We start from the raw sequence: 14,609 nt of genomic DNA on the forward strand, positions 1-14,609 counted from the left end.
CAGACTACAAAAGCCAATTCTTACACTGGGAAGGAAACAAGCTTCCGGGGACAGGTTTCTGGCATTTCAGCCGTCTTCGGCCCGGCTTCCATGATGCACTGGGCCAGGGACAGACTAATTTGCATATAGCCAGGTTCTGAGCTGGGATGGGGCAGTGAGATAAATAACGGTGATGGATCAAGCCCTGATCTTTGGACTGGGTAAGAGTGGTCTGCTTAATTCAGACACTCTGTTCATCACCACCCCCTTTTCTGTATCGTTTGTGGCCACTATAGGTGTGGCAGGGTATACTCAGACATGAGTCCCTTTCTCACTGCTCCATCAGGATTCAAGCAAGCCGGGCCGAAGAGGCTGAAATGCCAGAAACCGGTCCCCGGTAGCTTGTCTCCTTTCTGGTGAAGAATTGGCTTTGTAGTTTGGTCTGCCCTGTTCCCATGATGCACTGGGCCAGGGACAGACTAATTTGCATATAGCCAGGTTCTGAGCTGGGATGGGGCAGTGAGATAAATAACGGTGATGGATCAAGCCCTGATCTTTGGACTGGGTAAGAGTGGTCTGCTTAATTCAGACACTCTGTTCATCACCACCCCCTTTTCTGTATCGTTTGTGGCCACTATAGGTGTGGCAGGGTATACTCAGACATGAGTCCCTTTCTCACTGCTCCATCAGGATTCAAGCAAGCCGGGCCGAAGAGGCTGAAATGCCAGAAACCGGTCCCCGGTAGCTTGTCTCCTTTCTGGTGAAGAATTGGCTTTGTAGTTTGGTCTGCCCTGTTCCCATGATGCACTGGGCCAGGGACAGACTAATTTGCATATAGCCAGGTTCTGAGCTGGGATGGGGCAGTGAGATAAATAACGGTGATGGATCAAGCCCTGATCTTTGGACTGGGTAAGAGTGGTCTGCTTAATTCAGAAACTCTGTTCATCACCACCCCCTTTTCTGTATCGTTTTTGGCCACTATAGGTGTGGCAGGGTATACTCAGACATGAGTCCCTTTCTCACTGCTCCATCAGGATTCAAGCAAGCCGGGCCGAAGAGGCTGAAATGCCAGAAACCGGTCCCCGGTAGCTTGTCTCCTTTCTGGTGAAGAATTGGCTTTGTAGTTTGGTCTGCCCTGTTCCCATGATGCACTGGGCCAGGGACAGACTAATTTGCATATAGCCAGGTTCTGAGCTGGGATGGGGCAGTGAGATAAATAACGGTGATGGATCAAGCCCTGATCTTTGGACTGGGTAAGAGTGGTCTGCTTAATTCAGACACTCTGTTCATCACCACCCCCTTTTCTGTATCGTTTTTGGCCACTATAGGTGTGGCAGGGTATACTCAGACATGAGTCCCTTTCTCACTGCTCCATCAGGATTCAAGCAAGCCGGGCCGAAGAGGCTGAAATGCCAGAAACCGGTCCCCGGTAGCTTGTCTCCTTTCTGGTGAAGAATTGGCTTTGTAGTTTGGTCTGCCCTGTTCCCATGATGCACTGGGCCAGGGACAGACTAATTTGCATATAGCCAGGTTCTGAGCTGGGATGGGGCAGTGAGATAAATAACGGTGATGGATCAAGCCCTGATCTTTGGACTGGGTAAGAGTGGTCTGCTTAATTCAGACACTCTGTTCATCACCACCCCCTTTTCTGTATCAGCTTATCCATAGGGCATTCCCCTGGGACCGTGCCTCTGGTTGCCTGGATGCAAAGTATTGGCATTTTGCATTCCGGTGTGTTGCAAATAGGTCTATTGTTGGGGTGCCCCACTTCCTGAATAGACTCTCTGTTTCCCGACTGTTGAGTTCCCACTCGTGGGATGCTGAAGTCTGCCTGCTGAGCCAATCCACTTCCACATTGTCCTTCCCTGGCAGGTGTATGGCTAGCAGGTCTATTTTTAGTGGTATGGCCCATTTCCAGATCTCTTGTGCCAAGTTTGACAGCGGGAACGATTGAGTTCCCCCCTGTTTGTTTATGTAAAACATCGTTGTGGTGTTGTCTGTTTGTATTAGCACCTTCCGGTTGTGTAGGTGTTTCTGAAAGGCCTTGAGTGCTAGCAACACAGTTTTCAGTTCCAGGTAGTTGATGTGCCTGACTGCATCTGTAGGGCTCCACAGACCCCTCACTCTGAGCCTGTTCATGTGTGCGCCCCACCCCTTCTGGGATGCGTCTGTGGTGATGGTCACCGTTGGGTCCGGTGGTGTTAGAGGTTTCCCTTCCGTTATTCTCTCCTTGGTTCACCACCTTATCTCTTCCTGCACCCTGTGCGTTACAACCACTAGATCCTCCCAACTTCCTGTAGCTTGTGACCATTGTTGTTGCAGCCACTCTTGGAGTGGTCTCATTTGTAGGCGTGCATTGGGGACCAGATGGATGCATGATGCCATCATCCCCAAGATCTTGCTCACAGTCCTCACTGTCAGAGATCGCCCCTTCTGGTAGTGACGTTTCTACCTCAGTAGGCTGAGCGTTCTCTTTTCGCTCTGTAAGACTCTGCATTGTATGGTGTCGATCTGGGCTCCCAGGAAGATCTTCACCTGCTCTGGTTCCATCGAGCTTTTGCCCCAGTGTATGGAGAAACCCAGGTTTGCTAGCGTTCCTGTCACCTGTTCTGCATGCTCTTTGCATGTCCTGTAGCAGTTTGCCTTCACCAGCCAGTCGTCGAGGTAGGGGTACACGTGTATCCCCTTTCTCCTTAGGTGTGCGGCCACTGCCGCAAGGCATTTGGTGAACACCCTTGGTGCGGACTTTAGGCCGAAAGCTAGGGTCGTGAATTGGTAGTGATCCTTGTTTACAGTGAACCTTAGCATGTGCTTGTGCTGCTTGTTCATGGGGATGTGCAGGTATGCATCTTTGAGGTCTATGGTAGACAAGAAGTCCCCTGCTTTTATCTGAGGAATGACCTCTTGTAGGGACGTCATTTTGAATTTTTGAGTTTTGACGTATTTGTTCAGGAACCGTAGATCCAGGATGGGTCTTAGGCTTTCGTCCACCTTTGGCACTAGGAAGTAGTTTGAGTACACTCCCATGTTCCGTTCTTTGAAGGGGACCCGTTCTATGGCCGCTTTGAGGAGGAGTTCTTGGGCTTCCTCTTGCAGTAGTTGCAGCTCTCTTCCTGAGTGCTGTCTTTTCTTTGGTTTTCTGTTTGGTGGCCTTTTTTCCAACTCTATGCAGTACCCGAACTGCATAATATTGAGTATCCACTTGTCTGTTATTTTTCTCCACTCCTGGAGAAAAAATCTCAATCTTCCTCCTACCGGAGTTGCATGTTCCTTTGTGTCTTGTCCGTGTAGCCCTCTCCTCTTGTTTTCCCGTACTCTTCCCCCGGAGGGTGTGGGTGGTAGAGCACCTTCTCTCGTGTGAAGTCACTTAGAGGGGGGCTGTTCGCCGCCTTGCTTATCTGGCCCCGTCCATTTCCTCTCGATCGAAAGGACTGGCCCCTGGCTTGGTAGTTCCAGTTTTGCCTCTGCTGCCCCTGGTGGCCTTGGCTGTCACTCTGTTGCCCCTGCTGGAAACTCTGGTGAGAATCCACGCTGGCTTCCACCTCTGCCGTTCGGCCTCCGCGACGGAGTGCCCCTTCTCATCCCTCTGAACTGCAGGGCTCCCATGGACCTTGCCGTCTCGTTGTCCTTCAGTTGGGTGAGCTTATCATCAACTGGGGCTCCGAACAATGTTTCACCGCTGAAGGGTGTGTTCAGGATGTTGTTCTGGACTTCAGCCTTGAATCCTGAGATCCTGAGCCATGCTTGCCTTCTTTCAGTGATGCCTATAGCCATCAGTCTGCTGGATGTTTCTGCCCCGTCCAAGGCTGTCTTCAGGCATGAGTTGGCGATGCTCTTCCCTTCCTCTACCAGGTGTGCCCCTCTGTCATGGTATTGTTCCGGGAGGTGTTTGAGCAACTGTCCCATCTCCTCCCAGTGCTGGTATTGATGCCTATTCAGGAGGGCGTTGGAATTCGCCATCCGCCAGTGCGTTGCAGCGTTCCTCTCAATCTTCCTGACCGTTAGGTCCATCCTCCTGCTTTCTTTGTCAGGTGGGGGTCCGGACGTTGTTGGGACGTTTGCCCTTTTCCTGGCCGTTGCAGCGATGATAGAATCCGCTGTGACGGAACCCTTGATGTAAGCTGGGTCTTCGGAGGAGAATTTGTACTTCTTCTCGGTCCTCGGCGTTACAGATCTGCATGTAGCCGGGTCCTTGAAGGCCTCCTTTCCCTGGGCCGTGATACTCTTGAGCATGGGCAGGAACTGGCTCCTTGTCTGTATGGGGAGCAGTGTCTCGAGCAGGAAGTCTGCTTTTTCCTTCTCCTCTTCCAGCTTAATTCCATAAGCTGTTGCCGCCTTTCTTACCACCTCATTGTATGCCCCAATGTCATCCGGTGGCGAAGGCCTCGAGGGGTATGTTTCTACCGCCTCCTCTGGGTTTTCGGCCTCGATGTCCTGCCATTCCTGGTCTTGGGCCGTCGAGGAACCTGAACCGTAGCTTGACTGCTGTTCCCCGTAATCCCCCTCTGTGTAGTAGAGGTCCTCCTCCTCTTCGTGCTCCGAAGGTTCCGGAGTTTTTGGCGGCTCTTCGATCTGCTGTACCTCAGCGACGGTCGGTGCCGGCTTCGGGGGAATCTTGTAACTTAATTTTTTCGTCGAAGTCCTTCTTTCTCTGAAGGATGTTCTCCATTTCGGCCTCGAGCCTTCTCTTTTTTTCTCTGCATTTCTGCGGCCTGTTCGTCGTCGAGCGTTTCGGCCGCCCTTTTCGTCGTCGTAGCTTTCTTCTGCTTTTTTTCTTTCGACGTCGAAGTCGAAGACCCTTTTTCGGGGGCTTGCTTCGATAACCTTTGCTTTCGCTGGTCTTCTGCCTCCGGGAGTCCTTCTCGGAGGATCTGCTGGGCTCTTTTTCGGAGGATGCAGCTTCGGTCGTCGATTTGCTCGGCGCCGGTGCTCCTTTCGAGGCTCTGTGCTCTGACTTTCGGGAGTCTGCCTCAGGTTTTCGAGGCCCTGTGGGAGTTTTCGGGGCCGTAGACTCTCCTACCTTATCAGGCGTACTCTTATCGGTCTCAGCGACCGTGAAGTCATCTGGTCCTTCGGCGATGTTGTCCTCATCGTCGGTGGAGAGGCCAAGTTCATAGAGCGTCGGGGCTTGGCCCTTGCCCTGCATCGTGTGGTGAGCCGTCCTCTGTCCTTCTCGAATTCGGAGTGTCTTCGGCTTGAAGACGGAGCAGGCGTTGCAGTCTCTGCTTTCATGGTCATTTGGCAGGCAGAGGTTGCAGACTGGGTGCTGGTCCTTCTGTGCGAACTTGTGGTGGCAGTTCTTGCAGAATTTAAACGGCGTCTTGCACATCCCTGCGCTCAGGGGGCCCCCTGTGTGCGCATTCCTTCAAGGAGGTCGAAGATTTCGAAGTTCTCTCCTTTTTGTCGTCGTCTCCTCACTAAAGGTCCTCTTCTGTCGATGTTCTTAGGTCTTCACCTGTGAATTTCTGCTGTATTTTCTTCTTTCCTCCTCCAAAACTTCTGGAGCTTCACGCGACGATCCAGACCCAACGGCGGAAAAAAGAATCTGAAGATGGCGCCCAAGAGTGGTAGCTTCCGCCGGAAGCACGCCGACGTCACCGAAAGGACACCAAATGGTGGAACGTCGATGCCCACCTGGGCTACGACAAAAAAAAAAGAGAAAAAAAGACTACGATTCCGGACCCAACCACCAGATTGCAGAATATGCACAGCATAGTGAATCCAGAAAGATTCAGGCTGCAAAACTGATTGATTTCTTCAATCTATTCCCAGGGGAAGTGGTCATACCAGATGTACTGGAGAGTTTGTGATACACTACACGGTAGAAGCACCCATTGCAATTCTTTTTCCAGCTGCATCAAGGCATTTACTTTCTTTTAACTGGTGGAGGGCTATCCTCCTATGGCCCCCTGATTAGAATATCTTATCATAGTAGTATGTAAACCTATAGACTCGGGAGGGATGTGCTCTTCAGTGTTTAGCCGGCCAACCCAAGTGTTATGTATCTTGTTTTTCACTGGCTTTTTAATGTTCACAACAGATCCTTTAAGAATTGTAACATATTGGACTATTCACTCTGTCTGGAGAATTTCAACATAGAAGTTATTTTCTTCTTGATCCACAACCATGGTAAAACAGTGTTGTAATCCTGCGTGTTGAACAGCAGCATGGTTTGCTTATGTTTTATCTGTAGGTGATGCTCTAGTCGAGAACAACTATAAAGCTTCTTATTACCTCTCTAAGTATATGTTTCATGCATCCTCATGCGGAACAAAATTCTTACATGGCTGGGCCGGATATTTATCTTCATCTGTGTTTGTTTGAGGTTCCAGATTCGATGGAGCTGTCCCCTTTGGTCTTTGATTAACTAAACACTTTCTGGTTCAGTGTGATTGGTATGTTTCGGTATGGGGCCAATGGCATAAATCTGGTGAGATGGTCTACTCAAAGGTAATTTTACACGTAATACCAGTCTTGCCTGAAGGTGCCAGACTGTTATTAAGGACTGGTTGATTTTGCCAATAAGTCTAAAAGCTTTTTCAATTTTGAACTTCAAGACGACGCACATTACACACTCACATTTGCACCATAGGATCAGTATTGAGAGGGTTTCTTAGATTGACTCAAAATGGTACATTTTCCATTGCCCAACCTCGCTAAAGAATAATTCTTATATGATATGGATGCATATGCAGTGTTCAACGTATGATGTTGTTCAGCACTGCCTGTTTTCTACTGCAGTACACAAAGCGCACTTCAAAAACTGAGCACCAAACTTTAACTCCGAAATCGGCAGAATTTTTTTATCAAAGGTAGCGCCTGAATATTGATACATTGAGCATTTCAGTTATGTGGTCATTTACAAAGCCAAATTTTAATGCCTGAAGTAAACATCTAATACTATTCTAACTCAACACTACATGGCAGGAAAGAGCACAACAGGTGATCTACACATGCAAACATAATGTTTTCCAGTTACCGTCTTTGCATACATTTCACATATGAACAACATGCTGTGTGCAACAAAACGAGGGACTGGGCATTAAAAGAGATAAGACTTACCCAAAATACATCATAAATAAGCAAGCCGGAAAGCAAGAGACAGGATACTTTGAGGCTAGGTAACCTCACAAAGGCAATCATGGCAACGCACAGACCCATGGCAAGTGCTGTAAAACAAGAAGGACCACTGTAAGTGACTGTTACAAGTAACCCCAAAATAAACACAATACAAACTACCTCCTGGAACATGTGTTTTGCAACCAAATCTTTCCAATTACACAGTGGTGGCGCACTTTCTACTGAAAAGGCATTTTTTCTATTTTAAGAGATGGTCAGGACAAGTCAGAATCAACCGGTAATTCGAAAAACAATTCCAGTACGCAGAGTTTTTAGTGATGGTTTTTTATAAAGAAGTGTTGTGACTCATTTCAAGGTTTTTGAGTCAACTTTCAAAAGTGTGGTAACAGCCAACACGTGTTTTGCCCCCTTTACACGCCATCCTGCCTGGGGCTTCCTCGGGGCTGTACAACTGAACATTAAAATTGGACACAGGACAAAGAAACCACATAGCCATAAATTCAAAGGTACCTTGAAGTTTTTTGTTTTTTTATTTGCTTGCAACTTTGGACCCCATGGACAAATATGCACGAAATTTAACAATCTATTAATCCAGTCAGCTAAGTGCTGGCATACCAAGCATCATTTCCCATTTTAGCTCCATCGGATGATTTACTAAGAGTGCAAAAATTGCAGAGCGGATTTACACAAAACTTGGCATAAAACTTTAATCCGAAAGCATGCTTTTGTCATTTGGTGTTGAGATAATAATATTAAAAAAGGTGCCATATAGGATTTAAATGCCTAACAGTTGAATATCTTGTCAGCTAAAAAGCCATTTGTTAATGTGCTCATCTCTTTGGCACCGTTTCACCAATATGCATGAAATATGCAGACAGTACGTTCAGACTACTACTGATATTTTCAAACTTATTATATCCACAAAGGGAACAGAGATAAACAAGCATTTACCATGCAATGGTTTCGCCTTTTGAAAAGTTTGAGCTATTGGCATTGTAAATGACAAAATTTATATTTATGTGTTGGTTTTGAAAACAGAAAAATAAATGGCATTGTCATTTACAATGCCAATAGTTTTAACCATCAGCCCCAGATTTCACCAACGTTGGTGTAAACACACAGCAAGTGTTTCATTTAAGCCTGCCACGCATGTTCAAGCGACAAATTCCATGTAATCACCAAGGCGCACTTTTTGGCGCAGTCTAGTGCTTAGCAGGTATATTGTTCTGCAGCAAGACGCCCCCTCAGGCAGGATTGCCGGCTAGAAATAGTTCCCCGTGCAAGAGAGTGTGAGCTGTCACCCAAGTGACGGATCGCTTTGGTATATGGGAAATGTCAGCTGCTTAGACGTGGCCTGCTTGTAGCAACAGTTACTCCATTGGCAGCCACGCGCGCAGATCATGGGGGCCCTCTCGTAGCGCAAAGCATCATGGGAAGGCGTGTAATAGCTCCTTAATAGTCTGGCGCACAGACCAGAGTCCATCTAGTGTACGTGAGGCTATGAATAATGACGCCCTGCTCAGCTATCTGTCACTGCGTGGAGTTGTAATGCACATTACCACTTCAACAAGTTGGAGTAAGTCTGGGGAGGCGGCCGGCTGCAGACAGCCAGGTGACGTGTATGCTGCAAAACTCAAATCTATGTCCAGCAGGCTTTCCATGCCTCTCTGCCTTTAGGGGGCATGCATATATGGGGTCGGATTAAGAGCATTGTTCAGTGACCGAGCGGTCAGTGCAAAAACAACATTTGCACTGGCTGCACTAGCCCGTCACTACAAATTCTGGTGCAAAACTGCCTGGTCACCAGTGCAAAACTGCTCTGTCAGGGGTGAATTGTTTGGTCCGGTTGCCCCGAGAACTAATTCCACTCTAGGAATCATGCTTTCAGGTTCGGATCGCAGTAAAAACAGTGCCTGGTGCTAAGACTACAAAGAGTTAATCACGGCATTGTTGCTTTGTGTGGTCGAGGCTTTTAGAGTCAGGCTCCCTTCAGAAATGATTCTAGGGCTGCACGAGTGCAGTCCACCAAGAGCACCTACCGGAGGCCGGGGAGAGGAGCAGCAAAAGCAGCATCCGCTGGAAGGCGCAGCTCAACATGGCGAGAACGGAGTCCAGAGAAGAGAGCCGCCAGAGAAGCAGAGCCCACGGAGGAGTAGGCACAGTACAGCAGCTGTCCGTGTACACCCGCAGCAGGCAGCGAGAGATCAGCACTGCGGACAAACCAAGCCTGACCAGAATGCAGTCGGAGACACAACGAAACACGCAAAGACGAACTGGACTTCCTCCGGCGGCGGTCGGCCTGAAGGAATGACCCCCCAAAAAGTAAAAATAAATAAATAAACCACAGCCCACCATCGCATGACGTAGGAAAAGGGGTGGGATGAGTAAAAATCGCAGGAACGCCCACGAATCTGCTCCGGCCATGATGGACAGATGTCTGTTCCAATGGCTAGCCAGCTAGCCAATGGAACAGAGGGCGGATTCCCAAGCCACATACTGTAAACATTAGATTTCGCCTGCGCCGAAAAGCTGCGCGGTGCGCAGCTTTCGACAAGGCGAAACCTAAAAAGGGCAGTCAAAAAATGGCTCATTTGCTAATGTGTTTGACATTGTGGGGTATATCTACACAATATCTGGGAGAAGCTAGGAATTATTACGTTTTCTATTGGTGTGTTCAGATTTGAGGCAATCCATTAAAAGAGTGTGCAAATAGTACGCAAAACTCAAAACGTTTGGCTTGACAGTCCATCAAATAGTAAACAGAATATTATAACATTCATTTGCAAATCCAATAGATCTGGCATTGGGAAACTCGCGCCATGTTTATATCTTTTTAAGTTTCATTACAAGTATACGCCACAAACCTAAAAAGCTGAAAAAACCTACGAGGCAGCTATATACCTACAATACAAAACTCTAAAAATACAAGAAATAAAACAGACATTGTATATAAGATTTGAATTGTACCTGCCTACTAGGTAGATGTACGTTGAACAGGTATGGAAACCCTTTTTAGGTCCAATGTACTTTGGTTTAGGATAAGTGGCATTAAAACTGTACTATGGGCTCTGGATTACTGTAAATCAAAGACATTTAAAGATCAGGAAAACTGAACAAGCATTGTCATAGCCAATAGGTCTCGCCTTTGGGACCTTATATGTGTTTAGCCATGCAACAGTTGATGTTGTTGCACCAAGGATATTGTGCTCCATAACTAAATACTTATAAGGTCCCAAAAGCGAGACCTATTGGCTATGTTAACATTAGTCTTGCCACATTGAGACCTAAGGAACCCAGACAGAAACACAATTTAGGATAAGTGGAGCTAACAGAATATAACTTGACTTTATTTACAGCTTGGTCGACCAGCTCTTAGAAAAAGATTCTGCAATTGTCATTGGTTTTTTTTTTTTTTACAAATTAAGCACCGTGGGCAGAATAGTAGAATGATTGAATCCACTGGGTCTTGACCTAATATCTCAGTCTTTAAATCCCTATTAAAGGGACAGTTAATGTTTACTCCAGATATGGACGCTCCCAATGCAATTGGTAAATCCTGGGAATCACTTAACATTCTCTCGAAGATTGAGGTGTGGGTGAGCACTGTTAATGCTGTCGAAGCGGAGTTATTGACTATCGGGCCCACACCTCCCTCTGTGAATTTCCTGGTATTGCGAGGCCCCAAGTCACAAATGTGTGAGTTGCAGCACCGGGCTCGATTTGGTTCTGCAGGGTCAATAATGTGCAACTCTGAGCCCTTCAGTTGTTTGGAATGTCAAAAGCCAGCACTCTGTTACAGTCCTCTGAGGCCATCTTAAATGCCCACCTCCACTCATACAGCATTGCGTATCAGCGCTCAGAATACAAATAAACATGGAGTATGCTTTAAAAGAAAAAAAATCAAGTGGCCATTCCGAGAGGGACACTGACATGGAAAATGCATACACTAACCCAGCATGTATTTATCAGTGAGAATTACTCGTTCAGGCGGTCATGTGCAGTTTTAGATGCTTTCCAATGTCTCTGCGAGAAGCTGAAAACATGCCGCACAATTCCATACTCTAATGGGTGCTGCCCTACCACTTTTTACGTAACTCTAATAAGAGATCTTTCATTGTAAAAATGTGTTTTAGTGAAGTCGTTGTACAGGACTTAATAGAAGCACTATGCTTCTCATTATTAATTAATTATTTCTAGAATAGGCAAAGGCAGTTAGTTCATGGTCGGTGCCTTCCTGGAGGCACACACAAATTCCTTTTGGTGCAAATGAGTTGGTGATGAAGGGAGTGAGAGTGAGCGAGAGAGAAGGAGGCATGGTCCACACCAGCAATAAGTCATGCACTATGCAGTTCATATTTTCTGTAGAGTCCGGCCTATTTCTTTTGGAGGACCTAAATAAAACATGTTCAGAAAATGTTGCTGTAAGATGAAGGCAGTATTTTAAAGTAATCGGAAGATCGGTGAGACGCACCCTCTGCCGAGGCTTGGTGTATTAACATGGGCCAAAGGGGTATTGTATTGTCTTTGGTGATTGTGATAGAGCTGGCTTCTTATGAAGGTGTGCACCTTTGCCTGTCGTGCCTAGTTCCTGTCAAATTTGTATTCAAGTTTTGCTTCCTAAGCTGGTTATGCTCGAGGAAACATTTTATTGTAGAGAAGCGGGGGTGGGGTGAGCGGGGGTGAGTGGAGGCCAGCAGAGTGACGCGATCTGTGGTGGGGAGGGAATTGAAGCGTGGAGAGAGGCACGCAAGGCTTATTGAGCCTTGACAGAAACCCACATGGCGGCTGCGCACATGCACTCAAGCTTGAGGCCAGGAAAAGCCTGTGGTGGTACTTTCAAAGGCCACTCACTAAATTTCTCACAGTGCAGCGCATGCACTGGCTCAGCAAGACCTAAAAAGGATAACAAATTAAAAGAAAAAAGCATTTGGCCCACCACTGCAGACACTGAAGAGCATTTTGCAATTCTGCATGTGCAATTGTGATCAGAAAAAAGGCTGTCACTTTAAGAGTCCAAGTTAGCCAGTGGCTGTAATATGATGACTCTTTACCCTATGCTATGGAGGGCAGAGCCAAATGTGAATGGCAACTGAACAGGCCTATGAATGAAGAGGGCTGAACCCAAGTCCCTCCACGAATGTCTCTAGGTTACAGCTTAATAAAATCCTTGATTTGTTTACAGGTATTTTAGCAAAAGATAACTGAGAAGTAATGCTGGGCTTCCCAACACCAAACATACTGCCGCAATTTTTTAAAATTATTTTTACAAATCAAGCAGTGGCAGCGTATTCAGAAATCTCAGTCTCTGAAGTGGAAATTTAGAAAATAGGTACAGTGAATAACGGGTGAATGGTTGGCCCTCTCAAAGGATCTTTAAAATCTAGAATTCAAATGATAAAACAACTATCAAGTTCGAAATCACACTAACTTCACTGCCTATACGAGACAGATTAACAGTTCATTTCCACCGCATTACCTTTATAGTACAGTGGACATGAACAGTTCATCCACTGTACTGGCAAAGAAAATCCTTCCTGTGCAAGCCCCTTTAAAAAGAAATTCAGAAAAAAACTTCCCTTGTTTCTTGTTTTTAGGTCTCGCCTAGCGAACACAGCGCATGTGCTGCTTCGCCTTGGCGAGACTTCTGTAGTGGGTTTGGTGAGCGAAGGGAGATAAACCATGTGTGCGCACGGACAGGCCATGTGCCCGCGCATGGCGTCTCCTCTTAGCTTTCAGTTCATGTGCGTGCGATCGCGGGCTGGTTTCCTCTTGCGATGTCCATTCCATCATGGCAAGTTTCTTTGAGTCAAGCCATATTATGTTAGCGGATGTTGGGCGCTCCAGGTGTGGTGCCCCTAGCGCAGAGTCTCTCAGACTCTACAATCCACTCCGCCTCTTCAGGAAGCGGCGCGCAGAGCAGGAAGGGAGCGGCTCATAGGTACCTTCAGCCAAGAGAAGCAATGTCGGGCCGCACAAGAAGAGCACTAAAGGAAGAACAGCCTCTTTCTGAGGTTGAGTGTTTTCGGGCGATTTTAATCGCTGTCTCGGGTATCACAGTAAACAGGACTAGCATTCCACCCTGAAACGTCTTCTATAGGAGTACGAGAGGTAGGCGGATATGTGCCCAAACTCTGGTGCAGGGTGGCCCCATTGCCCATTCATGTAGATATAGGATACCCACTGACAGCGTGCGAGCCCAAAAAATTAACAGGGATACTCGAGCAGAGGAAGTCGGTCTTTCTTGGCTGAAAGAGCCCATGTAGAAGATTTCATAATATTTACCATATAAACAATGCGACAAACATCACGTTTAATATGACCAAGGAGCCTCAGAATTGTAAAATAAAAAAGTGTATTTAACACTGAAGCGTTTCGTAATAATGCTTCAAATAGAATCACCATATTGAGAGGCACTGGCAGCCCTCAACATTTTGAACAGGTGCAGTACCGAGGATGGGAGTGCACACAGCCTGATGCATGCGCATTCAAATCCTTTTCAAAGAGATTGGCCCCTGTGTTCACATATACAGCTTAATTATTTAGTCCAGTGGTTCCCAAACTTTGACTTGCGGCTCCCTTGATCTATTGACCGTTGGCCACTGCTCCCCATAATTTCCTTTTTTTTTTTGGGCGGGTGGGAGGATGCAAGCCAAGCCTCTGGAGTACTTCCATTTCTGTCCCTGGAAATAATTGGGATGCCGCAGATAAAAGTATAATAATCATAGATGTGGGACTCATTCCTGGGAACCAAATGGAGGGGAGATGGGCAGGGTCGAAAGAAATAATTATCGTTGGCATCTTTCTTAAGATCTGTAGGTGTAAGAGTGCAGCTATTGTGTGTTTCATTATTTGTGGCGGTAAAGCACAATGGATATGTGTAGAATGAAGTGGCACATGGCTGCACTTTACCAAACAAGGGGCACTCGGATCATGCAGAAGGCAGGGCAAAGCAACCCTTGTATTCCTTGGATGCACTGGAAGAACTGTATTGCACACTAAGGGCTCTTTGGCATGCATGCATTGGCACTGATACTATGATTGGCACTGCCATCCCAAAAATGTGCACTGGAAGCCCTGTAAAATGTACTGGTAGATCTGGAATGTGCATTGGAAGCATTGTGGTGTGCACGGACAGACCTGGAATCTGGAGCAGGCTTCCGTCTGCTGCCTTAGTACTTAAAGTTTGCGGTTCTGATTATTGCAGCGATCGTGTCCTGCTATCAGTGTCCCACCATGCCCTGTTTACTACACTGCACAATAAGCATTGTTAAATCATTTCCACTGAGAATACAGAGCAGGCAGCTTAAGAGACTCGAAGATCGACTTCGATATTCATGTGAGCACAATGCTGCTTGCATCCAACCCAGGACCAACAGCTGCATGATTGGAGAGGCGGATTTCAATGGTGCAAACTATTTTATGATTCAATAAGTAAACTGCACTGTATTAATTAATGTACATTGTAATTTACGATGCTTCAGCAGTCCATTTGTTTTGCATCAGTCTAGTCCAGGATGCACACAAAACCTGGTTTGTTCACACAGGACATT

The 14,609-nt window shown here is 46.8% G+C and overlaps 1 protein-coding gene across 1 annotated transcript in view; it reads right to left on the reverse strand.

Moving 5' to 3' along the window:
- The window catches only part of SPPL3 (signal peptide peptidase like 3), a 274,906-nt gene that overhangs the window by 50,410 nt on the left and 209,887 nt on the right, over nucleotides 1–14,609 (reverse strand). The window contains exon 7 of the mRNA XM_078667701.1: nucleotides 7,042–7,148. Within this exon, the coding sequence (XP_078523827.1) occupies nucleotides 7,042–7,148 (107 nt within the window). The remainder of the gene's footprint in view (nucleotides 1–7,041; nucleotides 7,149–14,609) is intronic.

This window comes from Lissotriton helveticus, chromosome 11, assembly GCF_964261635.1.
Source record: "Lissotriton helveticus chromosome 11, aLisHel1.1, whole genome shotgun sequence".
Lineage (NCBI taxonomy): Eukaryota > Metazoa > Chordata > Amphibia > Caudata > Salamandridae > Lissotriton > Lissotriton helveticus.